This window comes from Lepidochelys olivacea (genome assembly GCF_965140295.1).
Source record: "Lepidochelys olivacea isolate rLepOli2 genome assembly, chromosome: 10".
Lineage (NCBI taxonomy): Eukaryota > Metazoa > Chordata > Testudines > Cheloniidae > Lepidochelys > Lepidochelys olivacea.
In genome coordinates, this window is record NC_140420.1 from 73,977,614 (window position 1) to 74,005,077 (window position 27,464).

The 27,464-nt window shown below is 39.0% G+C and overlaps 1 protein-coding gene and 1 long non-coding RNA gene across 2 annotated transcripts in view; one reads left to right on the forward strand and one right to left on the reverse strand.

Moving 5' to 3' along the window:
• The window catches only part of LOC311527590, a 560,808-nt gene that overhangs the window by 76,184 nt on the left and 457,160 nt on the right, over positions 1 to 27,464 (reverse strand). The gene's annotated exons all lie outside the window — the stretch shown is intronic.
• Positions 1 to 27,464, forward strand: part of MCTP2 (multiple C2 and transmembrane domain containing 2) — a gene marked incomplete at its 5' end in the record, with an annotated part of 131,007 nt that overhangs the window by 63,154 nt on the left and 40,389 nt on the right. The window contains 3 exons of the mRNA XM_084641741.1: positions 8,866 to 8,967; positions 10,509 to 10,583; positions 11,423 to 11,542. Coding sequence (XP_084497867.1) covers positions 8,866 to 8,967; positions 10,509 to 10,583; positions 11,423 to 11,542 — 297 coding nt within the window. The remainder of the gene's footprint in view (positions 1 to 8,865; positions 8,968 to 10,508; positions 10,584 to 11,422; positions 11,543 to 27,464) is intronic.

Sequence of the window (27,464 nt, forward strand, 5' to 3'; positions counted from 1 at the left end):
ACAAAAAAATTGTTTATGCTTTCTCAAGCCAACTGATTTTCTTCCTTCCCTTCCAAACTTTGCTGCCTCCTATTTCATGCAAATCTAGTGTAAATATACTGTTCTCTGCCTATGATTAAAAACCATTTAGCACCTATTAAGTTAGTCTGTTCAGTCAGAGATTTGCAGTGTTCTGAAACTCTCTTCTTTGAAATCGGAGTCTTTTTTTTTTTTTTACCCAATAGTGTTAGCACTTTGTCCATACATTTGAGTGTATCCTCTGAATTCTTTTGAGAAATATATTCCAAGAGAGCAGTAGTTGGAATCCCATGGAGTGGTGGCTGATAACCACACAAACAGTCTAATTCATAGGCGATTTGGCTTAACCTTTGCCTGGCATTAAATCCCTTGCCGAAAACCAAAAAGCATTTCACAATATTTTCTATCTCTTTGGTTAAAAATGCATGAGTTTTACTTGTGATCTGTTTGCAGATGAGATGCATTTACTTTTAGATTCACTTACGGGTGACAGAGATTCTCATCTTAATAAAAAAATGTACTTCAGTGTATGTACATATGGTGTGTGTGGGGGAGGGTTCCTCAAATATTAAAATTTGAGTTTATTTTGATTCCGATGTGGTCAGGATTTTCTTAGGTTGGTGCTTTGCACAAAATCAAGTGTTCAAGCTTAACTATTGTAAATGCTCATCACCAATTAATGTTAAGCTTAAAGGCACAAATATTAACAAACAAACAAAAACAGTTGGACTGCCACACTCCATTGTGATATTTGACATTTGCACTTCATCCTGAATAGCCTGTTCCATACATCATCCAATTAAGGAACAGAAACAATAATATATGGGGTGGGGGAAGAGTTCAAAAAAGAATTTGCCAATAATTTCAAATAGTGAATGAATTTGAGAAATTCATATTCGGTTGGTGAACTGAATAAAGCAAAAATTGCTGACCAAATTATTTGTGAATTTTTATACAGCTCTAAAAATAATATTTAGTACTTAATTTATCAAAGAACCATAGAAACATTAACTGATTTTTATAATGTCCCACTGAACTAGGTATCATCTCCATTTTACAGGTAGGGAAATGGAGGCAGGGAAGCTTTGACTCCCCAAAGGCCACACGTGTTAGTGTGAGTCTGAATCCGCACTTGAAAGGTTCTGGCATCAATCACTGAAATCAAGACCAGACTTAATCTTTGCTTAAATCATTTCTGAGGTTAAAAAATAGACTTGGTACTAATGAAAGATGAGGAATTTTTGTAACACCCAGCTCAGCAATATGAGGAATTGAAGCTTGGTATGTTCCAGCAAGCTGTGGACCAAATACAGTGCATGTACTTTATATATCCTAACCTCAGGAGAACTTGGCTAAGAGAATTTTTTTCCATGTTAATCAGCCCATGAATTTTTCTCCCATCTCTCTTGCCTTTTGCTCCCACTTCTTATTAAAACGACCTTATGGTCTTTTCAGTTTTTTGCTTCAAGGGGCTCCCATATTATACAAAGATGCAAGTTATTTGGAAGATGGAAGTATGTAATGTGCTTCAATGAAGTTGAAAGCAAAGTAATGGTCTTGTATCAAATATCCCCCATGTTGGAGGGGCGGTCAGATGAAGTACTATGCTACAAGATGGAATGTTCTTATCTGTAGTATTATCAGCTCAATATTGACTCCAGCTGCACTCTTTTTTTTTAATTAACAGGAAAAGGTCTGTAAAATATCCTCATCAAATAACCAAATGGTTTCAGTATCCAATAGTACAGTGATGATAACTAACATAAATGTCCCAGAGGTTTCATGTTCTAAGGGATATCTCAGATTGAGAACACAAGGACCCGAGCCAGCAGGATACTGAGCACCTCATCTTCCTTGAGAGTTGAGGGCACTTAGCATCTGACCAGTAGTGCTTGGTGCTACAGGATCAGGCCCTATATGTGACAGTTGTGGTTACAGATCACTACAATTGTATGATCTGGCATTGAGTGGGTTGACTAGGTGGCTTGCTGTCTCCTTTTCCGAGAGAAAGTTGCCTTTGAATAATTCCATGTGTCTCTTCTATTAGGCACTCTTTATGCTACTCAGTGCAACGGTATGACACTGTGCATTAGTGATGAGACCCAGAAAGAATTTCAGAGTCCCAAATGCTTTAGACATGTTACCCAGGGGGAATAGCCATTGTCCATTGCATACATCAAGGGTGATGATGTACAAGGGTTTTACCCAGCTGCGTTGAGTCATATCATGAAGATATGACATCGGATTCACATCAAAGGTGGATACATGGTGAAGTTTTCCTATTTCAGTGCAAAAAACCTCACTAAACCATATTTCTTTGAGCTAAAAGCAAAGAAAAAACCTTTGCTGTCTAAGGTTCCTGTCTTTTCAAAGCCTTATGTTGTATTAATCTCAGGTTTTACTATTTCATTAAAATTCACAAGCAGTCAGTAAGATGGTTGCTTAATAGATTTAACATTGGCTAGCTACATCAATACCATATTCAGTCATATTTGTTTTAAGGGGGCGTTTGTAAGAATAGTTCAGCAGATATATTCATGAATTTGAGAAAATGCAACACAATATTGGCCTGGAAGGATGATAACCTGGGGGAGGACTTTACAATGGATTTACGCCATAGTTCTCATTAAGATTGGATATTTTCCCCCACACCAAGATACAGAACCAGGTTATTTGGAGGTACAGCACAGCATGGGGTGGGGCTGCAGAGGTGCACCTTTGCACTTCTGGAAATCTGGGTTGTTTCAGGCATGGTCCATAATGTAAGTTACAGAAACCCTAGAGGCTGCTTTAATTTGTATCCGCTTCCCCGCAACTACCAATGGGCTGCTGTGTAACCCAAAATATTTGGATTACAAAGCATGCCAGGCACCCCCTATACTGACATACTTCCTCCACATGCCCCTACATTGGTGGGTTGGGCCAGTGGGTGGAGGTAGCGGTGTAGGATTATCTATGGCAGCCTTTTGTGCTGGGGAAATTTCTCAGATGGCTATTCTGTCCTCTTTATATTGTTGGAGCAGCAAAGAAGGGGCCATAGCAGGTGCCAGAATCTGCCCAATAGTAATTACTCCGCTTAGAGCAGGGATGTCTTAAATTCAGCCCAAGGACTAAATTCATACCACAGCTGCCTTCTCTCAAAAAAATGAAGGTTGAAGACAAAGATGATCATGTTCTTTTTTGCCAGTGAACTCAACCAATAAGAAATTTCTATTGGTATGATAGGGAAACAACCGGTATAGGCAAATATGGTTGTGCATTTTAATATTTTTATTGTGTTTTCTAAACCTATTAGCATACTTGATGTGATCATCCTTTTTTTTATGGAAAATGCTATGATGGGAAAGTCAGCATTTGCCCATGAAAAATTTCCTGATTTTCCATCAGGAAAACCTAAACAAATATTTAGTTTCTGGTCAGGTCGACCCAGACCAAACATTTGAGTTTGTAGAACCAACTTGAAATGTTCTGTCTGAGGACAGTTTGACATTAATCTGTGTCCTCCTGAGCTACTGCAATGCCTGAGGAGAGTTGCAGTTCAGGTGCCTTGCTCCTCGCGTGGACTACGTCTCCCATGGTGCACCATGGTGTCCTCTCTGGTTGAACGGTAGCAGTGCCTTATGGGAATCACATGGTGTAGGCTGGCTGGGGAGCCTGGCTGCCATGAAAATGGGGACTTGAGACACTCAAAATACAAGTCTCACGAAGTACTGAGGCAGCTCAAGGGGACACAGATGAATTCCAAACCAACTGGAAATGTAACATTTTCAATATTTCCAGCACAATTTTACAGACATTTCCATTCTATGAAAAACTTCAATATTTTGACTTTTTGTCCCAATTTATAACACAAACATATTTTGAAATAATTGGAATTTTCCTACAAGATAGAAATTTTGATTTTCAATCAGCTCTAGTCACAGGCCTTGCCTTGGCTCTTGAAGTGACAATGGAAGGTCATGCATGGAAGGTCTAGCAGCATAGGTCATGTTAGGGCCCTGTATGCTAGGTGCTGTACAAATCTAGGGTAAGAGACAGTCTCTGCTTAAAGAGCTAACAAACTAAAAGGCAAGATGTTACCTGCAAGTGAAGCAACCAAGTGGTGTGGGCCGCAGGAGGAGGAAGACAGGATAATAATTGTAGAGTAGGAAATTCTAGCATCAGTATTGGTAACTGTAGTAATCACAGTAATCACAACTTGCCCCCTGCCTTACCGTTATCAGATGGCTCTTCTGTATGCATCATGACAAAGGTGAGTGTCAGAATGTCAGAAGCATTTGAATGAGGATATGGGGGAGGCTTTATGTATTTGAAGGATTTTTTTTTGTGTGGGTTTTTTTGTGTGTGCATGGGTTGTTTTTGTTTTTTTTTGATGGAATAGCTTACAATAAAACACACAGGAACTTTTGGGCAAAGCAAACAGCAGGTATTCTGAGCTGTAACATTGAATAAGTTTTGTAGAATAAAGGAAAAAAATTGTCTAATGAGGGATAAAAAACAGTAGGGTGAGGAGGTACGTCATATTGAAGAAATCTTTTGGTTCTGAGAATTCTTCAAATTTTCTGTTCATAGCTTTTCTTAGTCATTAGTTTGTGTCTTTACATCGAGCTCGCTGAGAAGATGTTGGATTCATTTTCTTATAGCACATCCATCTACCTGAAACCAAACAGTGCTAGGAAAAAACATCCTATCTGGCCTCAGACCTTACAAAAAGGAGCAAATCAATAAGTTGGACTTTCCTGCCCTCGGTGTTAAATCAACCTGTTAGAGGCAATCTTGCACATGATCAGCTCTCCCAAACAATGTAGGCATTCCATCGTGGGATCTGATCAAGGTGTAAAGCATAGTGTCACTAAGGAGTAACCTTAACTACCTCTCTTCAAAGGTCCTACTCTCAGCCCTGTTCAAATTTAGATCAGAAGTGTGTCTGTGTAAAAACTGTTCCTGTCCTTTTCACCTAGCTGTAATATTCAGTATTCATTGATAGCCTTGCCAGAGACAAGTCATGTTACAGAGACCATTCGTTGAACTCATTATTGAATAAAATCCTTGGGATACCAGGCAAAAAGCAAAAGTTATTGTAGTTGGGGTGACACAACGGTAGGTCAGATTTAATCGGTCTTTCAGATACTTTCTGCCTGACTCTGGTGTAACATCCATTCACATTTCCTGTAACTAGTGGGAATGTTTGCCAATGGCCATGAACAGCAGTGGTATGAGGAAAAAGTGGACCCCAAATTAAATGGAAAAGAATTGGCCATCTTTAAATATTTGGCGGGAATGTGTTGTACTGAAAGAGAAACAAATGTAGGGAGAAAAAGTATGACTCAAGAAATTAATGCAATGGAAATGTACTGTAGCAAAAGCTAGCCTGGACATTTTTTCTGTGAACTTCTGAGGGATGCTACCTTTTTATTTCTATATGATCAAATGTACTGAACTTCCCCACTGCATTTGTTGAAGCAAACTGGGATAGCATGCTAGTGGTGCATTAAACAGGGGGTTTTTTTTTTACCCTGTATTCAATAAAAAATGTAAGGTGGAGAAACGCCACTTTATTTCCAATTTTTTCCCCTCTTTTTTTCCTAAGAAGGTCAGCGAACTAGGAAATCAATATGAATGTTTAGTGTTGGACTGAACTACAATTGCACGTAAACCAAATAGAATTAAGAACAAGAAATAAAACTGACTGTTAACACTTCCAACAGAACTGTTGTTTTTCCCAATACAATTTTAAGTAAAGTTTAATAGTAATGATATTCACCTTTTAAAAGCACATTTCTAGCTTTGAAAAAGGTCTTTCAAGCCAAAACAGTCTCTGATACCATAATTCATTTCAATGGGCATGAATTCATTATTGGTTCTAAACTTGCGTACAGACACACATGGAGCCATACCCACTGCATTTGATTCTGCTCTCACTGTGCAAATCTGGAGTGAAATCAATGAAATTTGCTCTGGTGTAAAATGGTATGATGCCAGAATCAAACCAGTAAGTCTAGCTAAAGCTACTGTCATAGTACTGCGTGTTTCTACTTAGCCACATTTGGTACTACTGTGGTTGATGCTTTCCTCATCTAGATTTTTGAAATGGATAATTAACTAATATATACCAAGGACAGATAAAGAGTACTCCTCATCAGGTTATTGTCAAGAATGTTTTCCCCACTAGGAACAGAGGAAGAGCTATGAGGAATGTGTATCTGAAAGATGCAGAAAATCACTAAACCATATATAATTTAATTATCCAATTTGTTTTAGCTCGATGTGAAATAAGCACAAAATTAACAGACATGTACATTGAAGTCTGAACTGTGCTTTGAGTTACCTGCTGTGAATGTGTGTGCACATGTGCATCTCTGAAAAGTTGTTTTCAGCAGCATTCCTTCTACCTGTTGCAGAAATGTTAACCAGAGTGTTCTCCAGGCTAACAGGCTGCAAAAGTGATTGGCCAGGAACCCAATCCATCTGGACTACTTTGTGGATTTTGATTGGTTTATGTTATTATCAAGGAAGAAAAATGTGAAGATGATCAATTCTCTGAGCCTTATGGAAGTTTTATTTTCCAGAATAGGAGATATAACACACTCCTTGGTTGGTGGACTAGAGTAGATAGGCTTCTTGGAAGACTGTATCTACAGGTTTGAGATTGCCATTGGTTGCCGGCCTTGTTCAAGCAGATTTGGAGTCTCTTGGGAAGCCATTTATTTGTGCTGTCTCCCTAGCTAGAATGCCTAAGATTCCGTGTGTGATATCCTTCTGCTGCTCATCTGCCCCAGATTCTTGTATCAGCTGGGTATGAGGAGTGACTATAGAATTAGTATCATGTCCAGAATTGATGTGGGTGGGTTTATGGAGGGAATGATGGATGTAATACATGCAAGTTTCCTGTTAAACAACAGAGGTGAGTGAAAACTATGATACACATCATTGCGAACTGTGTCAAAAGAGAAGATATCCTGACTTCCTGCAGTGCTTTAATTCTTATCATATGTCTGTTTCATAGGGCTGGTTGAAAATTTTTAAACAAAACATTTTCCTCCTTTTTTTTTTAAGAGGGATTTGGTTGCAATCAAAATTTTCTGAGGAAAAGAACTGAGTTTGGTGGAATTTCCAATTGGAAAAATTGAAACAAATTGTTTCATTTCTGATCTACACATCAAAGTGAAACATTTTAGTTTGGGAATGTTGAAATGTTTGGTTTGACATTTCCAAATAAAATTTTTTTAAAACTTTTCATTCGGCAAAAAAAGGTGATATTTTGACGTTGTCCTGAATTGGGACAAAACACCACACCTCAAAATATCCATATTTTTTCATAGATGAGAAATTCCACTTTTTGATCAGCTTTAGCTGTTAATCAGCACAAAGCAGCTTACATTCCAGCAATATATTCTTGGAATATGAGGAATAAATATCACCTTAGCACTAGTAGCCCTGCAGGTCCAGATTTGGCAGCACTGTCTAAAACCGTTTGGGCTGTGAAGTGGCATCATATTTCTTGTCAACCTAGAAGGAGCTGCTTTCATGGAGGTACCCCTTTTGTGTTGTATCCCATATAGGTTCGACCTATATGTGGTTTGAAATGCTCATGTAATGAAAGCAGAATCAATCTAAAATCAATTAGACACCATGCGTTTTTTTTTTTTTTAAATAAAACACAGACATACCAATCCCAAAACATCCTATCAGGTGAAGCTTTGGATGACAGCATTAGTGGAAGCTGGAATTCCTGTTTGGATCCCACTGAGGATGTAAACTGGTTCTTTCTGGGGTCCCTCTTTTCTTTAACCATTAGCCAGGAAAGGGATCAATCCGCTGAAAAACTATTCAGTACAAAGGAGGTGGAGCAGCATTGGGAAAGAAAGTGACCTTTCCCTTGTCATGTGAAAACACTCTATTCCCGTTTGTGCCTTTTATTCCTTACCCATTCTCACCATGGCTTGTATGAGCACTTGTACTAAACTAATGCCGTGACAGCAATAGCTATTTTAAATATGGTTGCAATTTCATTCCCCCAAATTTCCTCTGTTCTCTTTAATCTTTGATCATTACAGTCCCCAAATGGAGATTTTCGGTGAGCTGCAGTTTTTATGTTGCTGCTGTTTAGAATTAACTGGTCCGCTTCCTAAAAAGCCAAATGTTTAATCAATACATATCCTACTGTGTATAATAAATACATTTCTGCCATCACTTTTGAAGAGAGGATGCCATTTATTTGAGCCAAATAGTTTGCAAAATGGTAAAGGAGATGGTTTTTTTCATAGATATTTAACATGACAGGGCCAACAGGCAGATTAGAGCATAGAAACAGCATCTGAAATTCTAAGGGGAAAGTCTTTTACAGGAATTTGTTTATTTTGAACATTTGTTACATTAACATTCATTCCAATTGTAATGATTGATTGATTTTGGACTCTCTTTGTTCTGTGGCTAATAATTTGACAACCTTTCAATAAACTGAGAATTTGGAGATTTGTTATTTTGATTTTGTTGTTGTTGTGTTTCCTTTTCTGATCTTTGGAAGAAAACTTACATTTTAAATCTGTAATAACACAGACTGATTACTTCCCATCAACTCACTGGCTTCCAGGACAGAATTTTCAGGCTGGTTATTGTTTGCACTGCTCTGCTATAAAAGTACAGGGTCTGTAAATTAAAGTTGGACGGTAATAGTTTTTAATCTGCAATTTTATAGTCCTCTAATCCAATGGTCATGTTACATTTCAGGCTTTTTCTATATTGTCATCTTTTCTGGGGAAGGACGGTGGTTGGAAAGCTATTCTAGACACAGCGGAGAGTTAATATTTATTGATACACTTTATTATTTATTTATTATAATTCTAGATTAGAAATGGACAGCAATGTTGTTATACATTGAAGAATAAAGACCTGGAACTTGCTTCAAAAGGAGTAGTTTGCTTGGAGTTGGATGTCGTATTTAATCCAGTAAGTTTAAATGTTTTCACTTAACTCATCCACTCTGTAAGAAACTGGAATGCCTAAATTTGCTAGTGCCAAGGGGCTTGGTCTTTTAAACACAGGAACTGAATGGAGAAGGTCCTGACCTGGTTGCATCTGGAGGGAAGGTTGGGCTTTATTCTTTTTATAAAGAAATACTGGCAGATCACTATGCTGCAACATTCCATCCAAGTTGATGTGACAATGAAATGACAACTTTGGGCTGGGGATGACCACAGATGTTTTGGGAAGAGGTGTGGGTTATTGCACGCAAGGGCTTAATTTGCAGTAACAAAAAAGGGAGTTAATATTTACATTACTATGCAGGAATTTTAATGACTAATTGTTCCCAGAAAGTTGACCCACAATATTCTATTCAGAGAGTGTTGACAGGAACAAAAACTCAGACTTGGGTGTGGTGGTCTCAGATTGCTTGTGTCCCGCCATCTCTTACTGAATTAAATTCCATTTTACATTTGCTGTTGCTGGATGGAATGTAACTCACTTCTTACTAGCCACTTATTACAGTGATATAGGAAGCAAAGTTTTTTATTTATTTAAATGGTTGGTAGGTACTGTTTTGCCTTGTATGGAGTTTAGGTTTGGGATGTTGCTACAGAGAACAATGATCAATCCTCTTTGTCAAAGAACAAGCTCAAATATATTATGGCTCCCCTTTTCCGGAGGCTTTCAAAGCTGTTCCCAGGCCATTCCTGTTTTTCAGATAGACTGGAATCGATCTATTTAAGTATCTGTTAGCCATCACTGTAGTGTCTGGGAACCTCTTCGTAATCTTTAATTTATTGTACCCGCACAACACCGCAGTAAGATAGGAAGGTACTGTTTCCAATGTACAGATGGGATATTAAGGCCAGAGTCGGCTAGACCAAGGTCACACAAAAAGTTTGTGGCAGACCGAGTGCCCTATCTACTTGACCATTCTCCTGCCTATGGCTAAGATACTACTTTTTGTGGGCTAAATTATAATACTATTACTCATATTTGAGTAGCACCTTACTCCATGAGTCATCCCATTGATTTCAGTGGACCTATTACTAGAGTAAGGTAGTATTCAGCATGAATAAGTATATCACAAGCTGGTTTAAGTGGCTAAGGGCGTTACAGGAGCGTAAAATACTTCCGTCTGTTCTCGGATGTCCCTTCTAATACCTTAGTATTAAATATGCAGTATGAACAGGACATTTGGGGAAGTGATCTTCAGTTCCTGTCTCTTTTTTTAGAACTTTTCTGTATGGGGTTGATCCAACAGAGGAACAGAAGGGAGTATGCTGAGCTGTGTGCTGAGCTTAACCATGGAGCAGCTCACACCCTGCAGTCTGCCTCTCTATTGGAGTAACCTAGATGAGCCCCAGGATTGTGCAGAATAACTGATATGTACACCTAACACCTTGTCATAAACCATTTAGCGACTGAAACAAATAAATAAGTAAAGGACACCAGAGCTCCAAATCAATATGATGATACCAAACTTGAATGGTAACATTCTAAATAAATTATTCTTTCCTTAGGTAAAAGCAAGTATCAGAACCTTCAAGCCACGAGAAAAGCGCTTCATTGGAGACAACCGCAAGTTTTCAAAGAAGGTAGGTTGACTCTGGGCCGAGCTATCACCTCTGTTTGGAATGGCTTTTCAGTAGCCTCACTAGTACACCCAGATGATAGAACCTGTGGTCAAACTCTATTTATGTATGGAAACACGGAACACAGATGTCAATTCTGTGTATGTTTTTTGCCTGTGTATAAATGCTGATTTGCATTCACACACAGTTGCTTCCTGATCTAACTCAGTGGTGCTACATCTCCCCAATTTCTGGAGGGAAAAGAATGGCTTAATAAAGAACTTTTAACATATATGCATGTTGCACAGTTTATGGAATTTGAAACAAAAACCTATACTTTGGTTTCATCCCTGAAGAATAAAGAAAAACAATAAGATGATATAGAAATTTAATAAGGTTCTAAATCAATTACTATGAAAGTCTATAGTATTTAATTGAGACTAATATTCTTGCTATTTTTTAACCATCTGTAGCAAGAATATAATTTTTTATTCAATTCTATAGAGAGATAGCCCAAACCCCTAAGGGAAAGGGTTTCATTTTCTGTTAAATTCTGTAGGATTTTGCCATAAAGGTGTGTTTTTTTTGTTTTTTGGGGGTTTTTTTGGTGGAGGGGGGAAAAAAGCTTCCATTCTTTTTCCTTCAGACTTGCAGATTTTGGGGGTGGGGGGAAGTGCTGAAATATTTGGGTGTCATACGAAAACACATAGTAGCTGGAGCGTGTCTCTGAAATAGAAGCTGTAGCATATGTACAAGCACAAAGGCAATTGTAGCTTAAAATTGTCACTGTTCCTGAAGTGAAGTAGGAAATTGGAGCATTTAATTAAATTCCTTTCTCTCCCCTCCCGTCCGACGTTTACCAGATCTTATCGAGAAATGTTGATCGTGTGAAAAAAATCACCATGGCGATATGGAATACAATACAATTCCTAAGGAGCTGCTTTCTCTGGGAATCTACACTAAGGAGTGTGGTAGCATTTGTGGTAAGTGGATTTATTCATATTCCATCAGACTAACTGATATGAGGCATTGAGTCTTACAGCACCTTCTCTCCTCCCCCTCACCCCTCCAGCTTAAACTCTCTTGTTGTTGGTTGGTGGTACTATTAGTGTCCTTCAGTTTTATTATTTAAATCACTGTAGTGCCCACAAGTCCCAAGCTTGATCAGGCTCTCCTTGTGCTGAATGCAAGATGAACACCACGGCAGTCCTTCTAGAACAATCTCTCCCATATTTTCACCTGTTGCAGAGGCCTTCTGCACAACAAAGCCCCTTCTGAGACCTTGTATGGAGGAGCTATGTGGGCCCAAAGGCAGCACTGGGGGCCTCCGAAGTCTGTGCACATAAGGATTGGATGGGCTGCACTGGCTCTCAATAGGTTTACACAGAGAAGTGTCACGACCAAGGACCTAGTGGTCTAGAATCCCCACAAAGGGCTTACAGAAGGTCATATTGGCTGGACTTGCGATAATGGAATGGCGGCAGCCCTGTGACTTGCCTTTGGCTTGTTGTGCTGCTGATAAAGCACTGGAAGAACGAGTCTATAGGCAACAATCCTTTATTGATGGGACAGGATGAACTAATAGGTCTTTTCCGTTCCAACTTTAATTTCAATGAGATTGCATTTTACTGGAGTTCAGCAATGCTTGCCACACCTGTTAGTTGAGGGCGTGCCACTTGTCCGACTACATACAAGCAGCTCTATGCTGACATTAATTGTCTCTTGTAAATCTGCCCATTGACTGTAATAACTATATATATATAAAAAAATTTTGGTCAGCAAGTCCTGGTGTGGTCTGAGAACTAACAGCCAAGTTCTCCACCTATCTGGCCCACTTTTCAGCTGCATTCTTTTTTTCCTCTTTGTAGTAAACACCCTTTTTTCAGCTTTCTCATCCACTCAAGCAGAAAGAGGTTTCTCCTCCTTTTTATTCAGCAGTGTGGCATTTTCTTCATGCTTGAAATGTCTGGCATGCCATTAAAGGTTGCAAAATTGTTTTGTGGTGGTCCAGAGGGAAAAAAAAGTTTTTGAGTTAAGTGTTTATTAAACCAAATAACAGCCACATCTCCAAGTGTTTGCCTCCCTTTTTGTCTTTGAATTATAAGTTGCTTTAGGGTTCTTTTGATGAAAACACTTCACAGTGTATTTGCACGGATGAGTAAAGTGAGCTGTCGCTGCTTGAAAGATTCACAGAGTAAAGACAGAGAAGCTGTCTTTCACCGTGCAGGTTGAGAGGGATCTGGCAGGCACAGTTGAGGAGGAAGAGAGGGTTTTTTTTTGTTTTTTGTTTTTGTTTTTGTTTTTTACTTGCGTTGATAATATACACAGTTGACTCTAATGGATCAAGAGCTTGAAAGGGTGACGATTAGTGTTTTCCAGTCCATTCTCCAATTGAGATACTAATTGATATACCTTTCCCTGTGATGTACACAGATATACTGAACCCCAAGGGGAAGAAGGCTCAGTTAATTTTAGTTCTTTCCTCTAGAACATGAAATTCTGGGTTCCTTGGACGATCTGCCACTCTTATGCTTGAGTGTGCATGTGTAATCGCTGTGGTTCCCGAGACCCGTGTGTGTATATTCCGAATGTGAAGGGTAAAATGGGACTCTTAGTTGAAGCAGGTATGTGTGAGTGCACTGGTGGAACTGCATGTTTGTACGTACTGAAAATGGAAAGAAGGTGAACATACAGGGTGCCAAGTGCCCTGATTCAGCAAGTTACTTGAGCACATACTTAAAGTTAGGCATATGGTTAAGTAGCTCGCTGAATCTGGCCAAAAACAAACATGGAGATGTGTCTGTCTCTAGGCTGTGGAGAAATATAACAATGTTAGCAAGTGAGGGAAACTGAAATATAAGGAAAAAAGGGCAAGTGTAGGGAGACTGAAAGTGGGAAAGTGTGTCTAGGACCAAGGAGCTATAGGTGATGGTCCAAGATGCATCTAGAGAAGGAAAAATGGGATCAGAGGGTGAAAAGGACAATTTTCCAAATTTCTCTTTCTACTGCGTGTCGTAGATGCTTTCCCCATAGAACTAATGTTGTGTGATATGTCATTGTGGGGGTGGGTGGGAAATGACTGTACAATGTTAAGATAATAGAGAGTAACTTTCCTCTGGAAAAAAATTTTAAACCTAGCTGATTCAGCATTAGTGTTAATTATGCCCCCTTCACTGAATATTTCCAGTGTCTCTGTTAATAGTTTTAAAAGTGCCTTTGCCGTAGTCTTGGTGCAAAATGAAAACTGTGTGTACAGTTCATACGCAGCAGGTCAAAAATGACTACAAACAACGCCTCTAACCTGCCTAGAAACTTTTGCTCTTCCTCCAACTTTTTCAACCACTCTTTTCCCGAGCCCTTGGAAAAGCAAGGGAAAACAGAGTTTTGGAGTACCCATTGGGTGTTCTTACCTACTCATTGACCAAATGAAAGGTGAACTAAAACCATAAAAAAACCCCACAATCCTCCCAAAAGCAGCCCAGTTGCAGCTCAGCCTGTTCCACAGGTCTTTTATTATGTGGCCATTCTGACATTAACAGCAGGAGAGGAGTCTGAGATCCCCAAGACATCTCTTGAACCTTTCTTCTTGGTTCTATGCATAATTGGAAGTACAAGAGTTAATTTACTTCATTCAACCACAGTTGCTGAGGGATGGTACTGTGAATGGCATATATTTTTTTAAAACTGTTCGTGCATGATTGTCAGGGCTTAGAATATGGCCAGAAACACAGGAAAGCTCCACGCCTTCCTGCTCTGGGCTGTGTGCTGCTCTCACACCTCCATTACTGTGTACCGGGAATGTTTTCCCATCAATGTTGACAGGGTTGTGAGTTTGACAAGAGTATTTACTTCTTCTGCTGGAGGCACATCAGAGAAAGAGAGATGGACAGAACCACAGAGAGAGAGAGAGAGAGGAGGTCACGTGGGACCATAGGAGAATCCGAAGAGTGCTATCTCCTTTTGCATCAATCTATAGGGTAAAATACTCCCAAGTTAAATCTCAGTGCTTGTCTCCTCTCCCCATGGTGGAATATAAATAACATGTGAGTAGATTTCACATGCATACACACACCAACTAAAAAGTGAAAGCAAATTCCTCATCAGCACTCAATCTGTTTAGAGTAATAGAATCATAGGGTTAGAAGGGACCACAACAGTCATCTAGTCTAACCCCCTGCCAAGAGGCACGATCTGTTGTGTCTAAACCATCCAAAACGGATGGCTCCAACCTCCTTTTGAAAACCTCCAGTGAAGAAGCTTCCACAACCTCCGGAGGCAGTCTGCTCCATTGTCCTACTGGTCTGACTGTTAGGAAGTTTTTCCTGAAATTTAACCTAAATCTGCTGTGCTGTAGTTTGAACCCATTGCCTCTTGTCCTGCGCGCTGTGGTGAGAGAACAACTTTTCTCTCTTTTTTATGGCAGCCTTTCAAGTATTTGAAGACCACGATCATGTCCCTCCTTAATCTCCTCTTTTCCAAACTAAACATACCCAGTTCCTTCAGCCTTTGCGTATGTGGCTTACATTCCATCCCTTTGATCATTTTTGTTACTCATCTCTGGATCCTTTTCATTTTCTTTACATCCTTTCCATATGTTGGTGACCAAAACTGGACATGGTACTCCCGCTGAGGCCTAACCAGTGCCGAGTACGGTGGTGCCGTCACCTCCCATGACTTACATGCTATGCCTCTGTTAATGAAACATAAAATTGCATTTGTGCTTTTTTTTTTTTTTTTTGCAACAGCATTGCATTGCTGAGTTATGTTGATATTCTCCCAGATCCTTTTCAGCAGTGCTTCTGCCAAGCCAGTTTTCCCCTAATCTGTATTTGTGCATTTGGTTTTCTTCCCTAAGTGTAGCACCTTACATTTCCCTTTGTTGAAATTCATTTTGTTGCGTATAGCCCAGTTCTCCAATTTATCAAGATCCCTCTGAATTTTAGCTCTATCCAAAGTATTGGCAGCCCCCTCTAGCTTTGTGTCATCTGCAAACTGGATTATTATGCTCTCTGTATGTACATCCAGATCATTAATAAGATGTTAAATAGCAGCAGACCCAGAACAGATTTCTGGGGAACCCCACTTGAGACTCCCTCCAATCCAACGTAATTCCAATAATAGTTTAAACTGATGACTTGTGACTGTCTGTGACTGGGTTCCCTCACCGCTCGCGGCACCTACTCCTGGCCATCCTGCGGATCAGTTCTGCCAGGCGCTTCACCCTCCTCAGCAGTCTCTCTATCCATCATCTTCTCTGTCTATAGCCTCTTCCTCCCTCTTGGAGCGGCAGCCAGGTCACTAAGTTCCTCCCCTTCCAGGGAAATCACAGTCCTTCTGGACCAGCTGTTTGGCTGGCATCTCCAATACCCTGTGCAACTACCCAGTGGCTGGTAGGGGAACCCAGGCTTGCCCTCTACACTGGGTTCCAGCCCAGGGACCCTATAACATTCAGTCAACTGTCTTAGTCTTTGCTGCTGTTTCCCTGGGCTTCTTCCGACATCACTGTCTCCCCCCTCTCTGAGTACACCAGCTTCCCAACTCCCTCCTCTCAGGGAGTAACTGCAGCTTGCCTTTCCTGCAGTCCTCCTTGCTACATGCAGCTCCTGAGCTTTATACAGGCCCCTTCTCCTCCAGCCCAGCTGCGACTGCCTCCAATTAGTGGTGGTCTTCTCGCCTATCTCTCTCCCATACTGGCTGCTTATTTGGTCAATTAGGCTTGCCTGGCCTAATTTACCCTCTCAGTGGCCAGTGTGGGGAATATACCCCATCACACTATCTCTGCAGTCATTTGCACAGACACTAGGGTGAGTACTGTTTGGGATTACATAGGTGTTGCGTGAAATCAGAATTTAGTCAGTTGACTTTTGGTGTGCGGAAGGTGAGGGGAAAGGTGAAGTTTCAATGATCAAATGAATTTAACTCGGTGGAATTCACCCTTGTGCATAGGGCCAGTACAAGGTCTGTGTACCACTTATGTGCTCAAAACAAGGTGTTAGTGGAACATAAGTAGTCTATAAACCTTTGGTTGTCTACATAGTGAATATCACAATCACTGCAGACTCAGAAAAGACACTAATATATTGGCACATAACTAGGAATATCCATATATTTGGACAGATTGCTCATAGTGAGTGTTAGACTTGTATATCTATGCAAAAATTCTGGACAGTTCCTACTGTGTCTTTCTCCCTACCAGAGCCAGCAATTCCACAGATTTGAAATTTAGGGGGTTAAGTGCACTTGAGCCCAAACTTCCACCTGAGCCGGAATGTGCTGATGATGCTATATTTAGGGTGCTAGCTCAAACTTCACCAGTGCAAGTCTGTCTACTTGCACAGGGAGACTCGCTCCCAGCTGCAGTGTGAACATATCCGTAGAGTTTAAGGCCAGAAGGGACTATTAGATCATCTAGTCTGACCCACTATGCATCTCAGCCATTAAATTTCATTCAACTACCTCTGTATTGAGCCTATTAACTTGTATTTGGCTAAAGCCTGTCTCGCAGAAAGGCGTCCAGTCTTGATGTGAAAGACATCAAAACTTCCCTTGGTAATTAGTTCCAATGGTTGATCTCCCTCGCTGTTAAAAATGTGTGCCTAATTTCTAATTTGAATGTGTCGATATTCAGCTTCTAGCAATTGGTTCGTGTTATGCCATCATCCATTTAAACGTTGTTTCCATAGTATGTTACTGTTTTTCAGAAATCATTTATTAATTTCTATATTCAGCCTGGAATTTTCCGTAGGTGTGTTCTGCTTATGAGCAAAATGATATACACACATGCTCCCAACTTGCTAGTTTTTCCAGCATTAGACCTATATATGGCTTAATTTTTTAGATGCCGTTTTTCATCTTGTTTAGTTCATATTAAAAAAACCTCACAAATATGGTTGTGGAAGTTAAGCCCATAAATTAATTGTTAAGTTAATTGCTATTGCTATATATTATACATTTTAAAAATCTTTTAAAAGTTAATTTTAATCACAGAATGATTTTTATAAATAAATGTGCATCATTGCACATTGTGCTTATGATTTTATACATAATTACACCTTCTATTGACAGTTTTCCGTGCATTAATAGTAATTATGTCATTTAATGAAATTACAGTAATTGTATTAAGAAAACTATACTCTGGTCAAATTAAAAGAACCTATTGCCTGCCTTTTACTATTGTATTCCTTTTAACATTTTTCATGGAAGTCATAAAAGACATTTGACTAGAGCCAGGCGTAAGGTGCAAACCAAACTCCATAGTATCTTGGGTAACTTCTGACTTCATCACTGATCTCCTTCAGCTTGTCCCCTCTCTTCCCCCATCCCCCATACTGAGCTCTGCCAGTACACCTAAGACTTATTTTAAGCATACCCTACTATTTCAGTCTTGGGCCTCTACTAACCAGGGCTGCTATTAGGAATAGGGACAGGTAGAAGCTGTTTTCCACGGCCATACATAGCTGGTGGTTTAGGCCGGTTGACCAGTGAATGGTAGCAGGCATAGGCAGAGCTGTGCTGGTTGGTCATAAGTTTTGGCTGAAGTGCGGTATGGGAAGTGTGTGTGGTGGTGATACGTAGCTCCTAAATTTTACACAGCTCCATGTATGACATTTTATGCAGATTATTTAACAAATTATTTTACATATTCTTAACTCTTTTTTACATATTGTTGTAAACTGCAGCTTCAAAATAACTATGGATTTAGTGCTGATGCAGCCCTGATGAATTAACCTCTATCTACAGGGCAGCACAAGAACATATTTTCCACACACACTGCCCTGCCGGCATGCATCAATCCTAATCTGGAGGGATTTCCTCTAGAGTAATGGTAGTTCAGTTTGCATGGTCCTTGAGGTTCTTGGCCTCTCTCCTGAGTCGGCCCCAGTTAGTGCAAAGCATGATGGTGAGTTTGTGAACTGGGAGCTAGATGAGAGTCCCACCAAACTCATTTCATAGAGTTTCCCCCAACATCCCATTAGATGTGAATAATTTTTAACTCCCTGATGAGTTGGGCTGGATTTGTACTGGTGACTTATAGGCAAAAGGCTCTGGTGTTCATTAGCAATATCCCCTAATTAGCACCAGCAGTACATCTTAGATGGAAGCTTGTTTTCTGGAAAGATACATTAATTAAACCAAGTACTCATTGTCATCACTGATTGTCATTGCTGTGGGAATATTAACTGCCACAGCAGAACTCAGACAGGTATCTCAAGCTTTAACAGTAGCCCTCCATCCCACCCCAACCGTCCCCCCAAAAATTCATAGCTTGAAATCTCTTCAATAATTTGAGTTTCTTTTGTTGTCTATATGAGCTTCTTGCTCATCAGAACATTTGCCTGCATGTCTCCAGTCACATGCATGTAACAGAGCTGTATGCACAAATGTGGGATTTCATACGCAGCAGCGGGAGCATAGTGTAGGGAGCAGGATGAAAACCTACCTTTTATAATGGTGAGAACAGTCTCATGAGGGTATAATAGTTTTAAATAAAAAAAGGCCTAAACAAGCCTCTCTGATCCAATCTCACCTCAGACTGCAGGAAAGTTTGGATCTGAACTTTGCAGCTCACGCCAATCTTTTTGAGGATATAACTGTTGTTTCTCTATGACTGTATCAGGAACCCAAGCAGGACAGGGACTGAGGAGAGCCCTAGACAGAAACTCTGAAATGAAATGAAGGGGAAGGGGAAGACCGTCTCTTTGGTAGTAACACTGGTTTCCTTTTTCTGGTAAAGTTCCCTGTTCAGTGTTTGAAGAAAGCGAGCCTTATGGTGATTCTTTACTATTTCTATAGATCTATTTCTGATGTTTTAATTGGCCGAATTTCAATCCTCAGTGGCTTTTCAGCTATTCCTGCCACCACTACTACTTCAACTAACAATAAAGGAAACTTCAGATTTATGCAAACAAAGATTTAAGAAATCAGAATATCATTAAGAATCTGCCAGTCCTAAATTGATCCTGTTGTGGGGCCCTTTTTAAAGTACCTTGAAGAAGGACAGCACAAAGCAAAACACCCTTATGAAATAGATCTATCAAATATTGTTTGGGAGGACACTTAAGGGTTAATTCTCTACTCTTCTGTTTCTGCTCAACTGTATTGCACTGTGAATTGGACACTTCACCCTTAGCTGTGAATTTCCGTGCCTTTGGTGGCTCAAATCCTTAACATGATTCTAACCTATACTGATTTATGTGAATAATCGCAGCGCTTTCTGTGCAGTGCTTTCTAAACTTGCGTGCATCATGTAGAAATTAATCCCTCAGCCCTGGCGGCTTGGGAAATCCTCAGCTCTTGCCTCCCATTTTCTCTATACTTACATTAAACTGATTTTAAATTAAGCCCTAGGCTTTTTTTTTATGTGTTTGTAATCCAAAAGTTGCAGCCAGAACCGGAAAGCCAAATTCTGCCACAGGATGAATGTGTGCACAACACTCATTGACTGTGGGTCATTGGGAGCCATGCATGCAGGCTTTCAAAGACAGAGATGAATTCACTGTGGTGGTACAAGGATAGATAACCCCTTAAAACAGATTCCAGCCCCCCCCCCCCCCGCTTACTGAGTTGAATTAATAATGTGTATTTTTCATCTGTTTGGCTGTCTAATAACGACACATAAAGTCAGCCTCAAATGTACAAACATTTTGTCTATTGAAAAGGGTTCTTTAGAGCTTAAATTTGAACCAAACGTGTGTGACAACAGTTCTAACTGGCTTTCTGCTTGAGTTGTGACCTGTTGGAGCACTCTGCTCAGCGCTTGCATTTCCAACTAATTTGATATTGCCTTTTTTGTGGTTCAAGCTTTGTCATTTGTTTCTAAGCTGTCATTTTTATTAGTCTCTCTGGCTGATCTTTTTGGGCTCTCGTCAGGTGGTGTGTGTTCTCCATTGTCTGGCTGGTCTTGGCAAGCTGTAGGTCCTTTTATTGCCATATGACGTGGGCGTGCTTGTAGCAGTAGCCTGTAATTATACCCACCACAGGTGACAGTTACAAGAGAGCTTTGGTAATAATTTTAGCTGCCTGATCTGATGTTTATGAAGAGAGAACTCTCTTTGTGGTCTGGTTAGAGTTTGCTATAATGTATTGTACTTTAGCTGTTTGATTTATGAAGCCTTTTTTTTTAATCGTACGTGTTAGTCTTTTGAAGTTATGAATCTAATTTTACAGGAAATTATTGTTGGTCTTATACCATCCCACACAATTTCTATTTATTTAACATACACTGTGTTCAACGAGATAAAATTGTGATCCAGTCTATTGCTGGTTTTTACTTGTATATGCAACACCACTGGATTCCTAGTACTTCCTAGAGTTTTAGCAGATGCATTCTGTCCTTTTAGTTGTTCTAATCACAAATCAGCACAATCAAGCATCTTTCTTGGGATTCAACTAATTGTCAAGGACACGGGTCCGAATTCACTATCTGTGTACGCAAGATCAATTCCATTGCTGTCAGTGGAGATGCAGAATCTACTCATGCCAGAAATAGATTTAGCTCGTTGTTCTTACTGTGATTGTACAGGTCATCCTTGACTCAATGTACAGAATTCTCATTCTTTGTACAGAATTCCACTGATGTCACTCGGAATTTCCTACAAAAATATAGGGACAAACACAGTGTAATGTGCAGTTGTTTGTCATGAAAGTGCAGCTCTGGATTTGCTAGAGAGGGTTCAAACAAAGTGTTTTTAGAGTATATTTTGAATTTGAGACACCAATAATTGTAATCTTTGTCATCTGACTAATCTGCAGACAGATAACAAAAATGTACTTGTGACCAATCAAATCAGCTCATCTGGTTCTACCGGAAAAGAACTCTCTCTTTTGCAATTTCAAGGCTTATAACATTTACAGACTCTATTTATTTTTACTTGTGGACTGCATCACAGAAAGTTAACAGTATTGAATGAATAGAAGTTCATCTTTTAAGTTTCATGAAAATAAAACCTTTTTAGCACCCTCAGTAAGTTCATATACAGTATAAAATTGAACATTCAATTAAAAATGTGCCATGTTTTGCAAACCCCAGAGGTACTTTTCTTTTTCCTGGATCTGTTGGGATTTTTACTATGTTATTTTAACCCTGTCATCTATCAGAAAACTTCTCAGAGCACCAGTAGGCGTATTTGATGTACGTGAAAAGTATGGACTCACACTGACCTTAATTGATTCTTCCATTAGCCTAGGCATCCTGTAACTGGTTTTTATTTTTGTGTCTTCATTTAAAAAACAAACATGTTCTTTAGTTTTCACGTAAGTATAATCTAAAAGAAAAAAAGTCTCTAAAAACCTGGGCTTTTCACTCTTTTGGACTGACAGGAAAAATAGGCTGATTTCCATCAGTCGAGGATCTGGCTCTAATTCCACTGTCTTCAATGGACCTACGCTGCTTTACACCAACTGAGGATCCAGCCCTCTATTTTAGAGTAAACTCTTCACCTAGGCTTGTTAACTGGTTTTCAAAACTGGGGGAAAATCCTGTAGGTGGCGATAGACTCTCATGAATGATTAAACTCCCATTTTAATGTTTTTTTTTCTCAGATTTTTCTGGCAGTTTCTTTTTTTTTCCTTACTTGAACTCTTTTATTTTTAATTTCATACACCCATTCAGTACTAATCTAACACTACTTGCAGAAATCTGGAAGAAATATTGTATTTTGAAGGCAATGCAACATTTTGGTTTTTGTGGTGATGGTGATCGCTATCGTGATGCACCATGAGAGGGTGCGGGAAGGAAGGGGTCTGCAAGGGAAGACCACTTTATTTATTTTTTTTCATTCTTTACAAGATCTGAAATGAAGGAGGCTTGGTGTAGAACTCCTATTGCATTTAAAAATCCTATCTTCTCCCTTTTTTAGTTTTGCTTTTCTTTACCTGCAGCTAAAATATGATGCACATGGCAGAGGTTAGATTCCGGTACCAGGAAGTCCAGAGTTGTTGGATACAAGATTGCTTAAGAAGGATGATGATGATAATAATAATTAATAAATACCCTAAAATCAAATCATAACATCAAGTCCAATTGGATGTTTAACCCATTCTCGTCCTTTTTAGGCCTTTGTGGGACAGGGAAAATGTATTTTTATCTGAGTGTATCCACAAAATCCTAGCAAACTATGAAAAAAATAAAATATTTGATTATGGTGAGATGCAGTATCTTGATAGCAAAGGTTGAAATTAGCTTCCCAGTATAACCCTGATTTTTGACACCTTCTCCACCACTTCACCACAAGCAAATGGATTAATCTGTATTTTTTCCTAGTGCTTTTTAGCCAAGGTTAGAATTGTTTAGGGTGCTCTTTATTTTAAACACAATGCAGCGACTTTATATATTTTGTGTAAATATATAGATAATATGGTACTGTTGTTTTCCCCAGTCTGTCTTATTCTGATTTATTTCAGACACTCATATTAGGTTTTCTTAGAGGATTCTCTGAGAGGAACACAATATATTTACACGAACCTACACTTTAAAAAACCCCAAAACAACAAGCAAACTTAGTCTCCCCTACTAGTTTAGGTTCAGAACTCCCTAAATTGCTTTCCATTGTATGTTACTGCCTTTTTCCTCAGCTTTTATCTTTTAATGTCAAATAGTAACTATACTGCTTTTTCTCAAAGCCAGTCACTAATTTTCAGTAGTTGTATTCTGTTGCCATTCAGTTTTAAAACCGCTGTATTATACTTTGATATGGAAGGAGTTCTTGTAAATATACACACACTAGTAGCTGCAATCTTTTTTATTGTTTTCCATGTTTTCAAAGTTGAGATGCACAGTTGAAAAATATTCTCTTGTATAAACTGAATGTGTTTGTAACATAGGTTCTTCACAAAAGCAGCTGCATGTAGATGTGTGGAAAAGCAAACAGAATCTTGCAAACTGTACCTAGGTATCTGACCCCTATTATCGGCTGGCAGTGTACATCAAATGGATTTAAGCGTAGAAAAAATACTTGTTTGCATGATTGCAGCTCCCATTATTCAAAGATGGGTGGGAATCTAGTTAGCTACTCTGTAAAAACCCATTTTGCAATGTCCATATAAAGAATGTTCAAAGCTGGCCTCTGTCAGAAGATGACAACTATGGAAGGTCTAACCCCATTTTAAAACTGTGCTAAGCAAATTTTCTAAAAATGTGTAGAATATTAAATGGGGAAAGCATAACTTATATTGCGAGATCAGCATTTCAACAGCATGTGTCCATCAGGAATTAAATTATGCCTTGATCTGCCAGTTAGTACTTGTGGAAGTTTTGCTTTCTTGTACAAATTTTGGAGGATTGTTTACAGCTAACCATTTTGCTTTTCTTGATCAACTAGATCGGTCCCTGTAATACCCTCTCCTCTAAATCTCTTCACAGGAGTTAAGCATTGCAGTCTTTTTAAATGATTATTTTTATGACTAAAATATTAAGTTATGCCTTTTAAAAATAGATGTATGTCCCCAAGCAGAGAAATAAGCAGTGAAATAACCTAAAATTGTTATTAGTGTTGATATTCTGTAGCACTGCTGCCTGATTGTTTTTGACAAGTAATAACTCTACAGTCCTATAGATTGCAATGGCTGCTCTCTGTTTTAAAAGGATACTAACAGAGATAGTGGACCTGTAATGCACAATGAATGATGTCTTATGCACTGATACCTATAGTAACACATACAGAGTGACTATGAGATCAAATGCTCTGGCTAAAAAGCCTTAGGGAAGCATTATGTGTCTGAGTTCTGATCTATTGTCTGGGAGGTCGGAGACTGTTAATGCACTCTGCAAAGATTAGACTCCTTCTCTAATTGCTCCAACACTTCCTTAAAGGATTTAAGCAGTCAGGAAAGGTGACGCTCCTTGTCAATTTTTGTCTTCTGACAGCCTGTTGAAGTTTATCTGTCTTTCCATGGAGACCACTAGATCAAGTAAACCAGGCAGTGTCAAAAGCATAAACCCTGAATTAGGACTGAAAGCAAAGAGTGACATTATTTACAGCTCATTTATTTCACCTTTTAAATGCTCTAAAGAGGGGGACGGGATCAGTTTTATATTCCATTTGTATTGTTTAAATTTTGAGTTGATTGCAGAACTGTATGAACAGTTTAACTTCTTGACTTTCCTTAGAAGTCACTCTTTACTTCCAAAGCAGGTCAGATTTTTTTTTTTGTTCCTTGACATAAGGCTTTTGGGGTTGATAATTCTATACCCAGTGTAAATTTACAGTAACTAAGTTAATATATTTACAAAAGCTTAATTATTTTAACCTCTGTAGTTTTAGTAGTCACTGTAATACTGGTTATGTAGCTAACCTAGCTACATAGATCCAGATCCTGAACTTCTACAAGGGCCCCAGAGTATTAAGTGTTCACCCAAAAGTCTGATTATTTTGACAAAACCCTGATCATGAGCTGATCTTTCTTCATCCTCCTGGAATCTTCTGGCAGGACCCAAATGTATATAAAGCTCAACTCAAAATCTGTGGCACTTCTCTTGCAGTAACTCTTTCATAATGGTTAACATGCATGTCTCTTAACTCTTGGATCTGAATGGGAAATCTTAAGAGTAGAATTCATCAAGTGTATTCTGATCATTCTCACATGGACAGTTGCCTTTCACGTCCGCACATAGCATGTTATCTCACACTGTTGCTATATTACATGAAATGTTTCATCTGTATATAAAAATTAAAAATTCAAACAAAAATCTGGCCCTCATGAAGAACAGGCCCTTTGGGCATATGGTTCATTATGCATATTCGTTTAATTACTAAAACACTTGGGATGTCTCTACTGCCCTTGCTTTCAACTTGCAAAGTTGGATCTGTTCTGCAGCACAGAATATGTCAAACAGGCGTGTGTCATAAAGGGCTTTGATTTTCTCCTATTTAAAATATATATAGTTCTAGGATGTATTGTTAGAATTTATTGAACATTGGCCCAATCCACTTCATGAAAACAGCAGCTACAATGTGACTTTTTCCTTACTAGCTTCCCCCCTTCCCCCGCTCCCCCTCCCCGGCTGGTTTTGCAGTCTTTAGCTCATATCCATGTGAGTATCAAAGTAATGCGAGACTCAGGCTTAGGTTTCAGGCACATTCCCAAAAAGCACCTAAAGTTGCACGTTAAAGCTGTATAACTTTTATTAGCTAAGAAAGGATTGCTGTGATAGTGTGACTTTAATTGATTTTCAGGGCAAACAGGTGGTGGTGGTTTAGGCATCCCCATGTCTCCTGCCATTCCTAATTTGGAGCTGTGCATATAATAGCTTTATTAAAATAAACAATCTTCTGGCGTTGGTTTTACCTGAACAGCTGCCTTAAATTGCAAAAGGATCTTGCAATTTTTTTTAAACCATTCTGTGCTTTGTAAAGCAAGATGCTATAGGCCTGTCACTGGAGAATCTTCATTGCTTAGTCCTGCTGTCAATATTGGGTTTTTGTTGCTGCTGCTATTGCTAGTCTAAAATATGCAAGACTGAGATGAAGAAAGTTATCATATTTAGGACTGTAATTACAATGACTGTTCCCGTCGTTTTTAGTGCATTCATTACGCACTGTAGCAATTTTGGAACTATGTAGTTTATGAACACGATAATTTTGTGTGTGTTTTAATCACTATAGATTTTTCTGGAACATACTTGTTGGGGATAAGGGGGGGTAGTTACTATTTTTGCTCTCTTCCTGACTACAGAATCTTGTAGTCAGATTGACAAAGAGGACTTCTGGATTCCTGAGCAGTGCAGTAGCCATAATCTGGACTAGGAAACTATTCATGTACACACAGCTGGGAAGAGAATCATCTGAAATTCTTTGTCTGAGAGTATGAGTATTTTAAGTTGGTGTTTTATATTTACTATTTTTTCACAGGACAAGCTTGTATTGTGGTTGGTGCGTGCTTATTTGTTTTATTTCATTTTTGATCCCAGATTAAAAACAAAGAAATCCATATACTAATTCTATCAAACTGACCATGGCTTCCATCCTTGGTCCCAAGTTCCAGAGAGTATTCAGCCTGGCAAACCATTTTCTAAAATGGGAGACTTCATAAAGAAGGATACCAGTTCAGTCCTAAGCACTAAAATGCACATGCAGCTATTTCCCACTTATGTGGGTTTATTGCAACCCAAATTCTTTTCATGCCAGAGATGAAGGCTGCCAGTGAAGTAACCTTATGCACTGAACTGCGATACTCCTGCCACTGTACACTGAACTAATTCTAATTAAATACACTTGGTTTATTACAGAGAGCCCTTTTTTTCTTTATTCGTTCAGATCTAATCTGCACTATGAACATGAGGCAGAAAGCCTTTTAAGTATATAGTTTAAGCCTCCTTTTTTAGTAACATTTGTAATTTGATGTTGATTTTACCAAAGGCAAAGTACACTTGCACTGAATACTTTTCCCACTTACTGTACAATTAAAACACCATCTGACTCTTACCACTAATGTTTCCTATAATGTTAACCAATATGTCTCCAAAGTGAGTAGACATTTATCGGTGCAGTTAATGGTGATTTTTTTCTTGACCTTTTTAAGTTGCTCGGCTTTACCAGGAGCAAATAAAATGTTAAGTATTTTTTTCTTTTGCTTCCTTTTAATTAGCACAGAGGTTTTGCTGATGCTTTTTGAAAGAAGTATTTACTGAAAAATCCGACTTTCAACTTGCACAATTACTGGCGTCTTCGAAAACCTATAATGAGAAACTTTGTCTGATCCTAGCCATGAAACTGTGACCCTACTGCTGCTGCAGAAAAGGAATCAGAGATCCAAAAATGTCATCTTTCATTAGGTTAGCCAAGATAAAGTAATGAAGCCTTTTTAAAAATCTGATTTAAGGTACCTTTTCCCCCTTTCTTTTCCTGGGACAGCTTGTTTTAACCCCATTGTAGGTAACCATTTGATTCTCCCTCCTTCCCCGCGCAA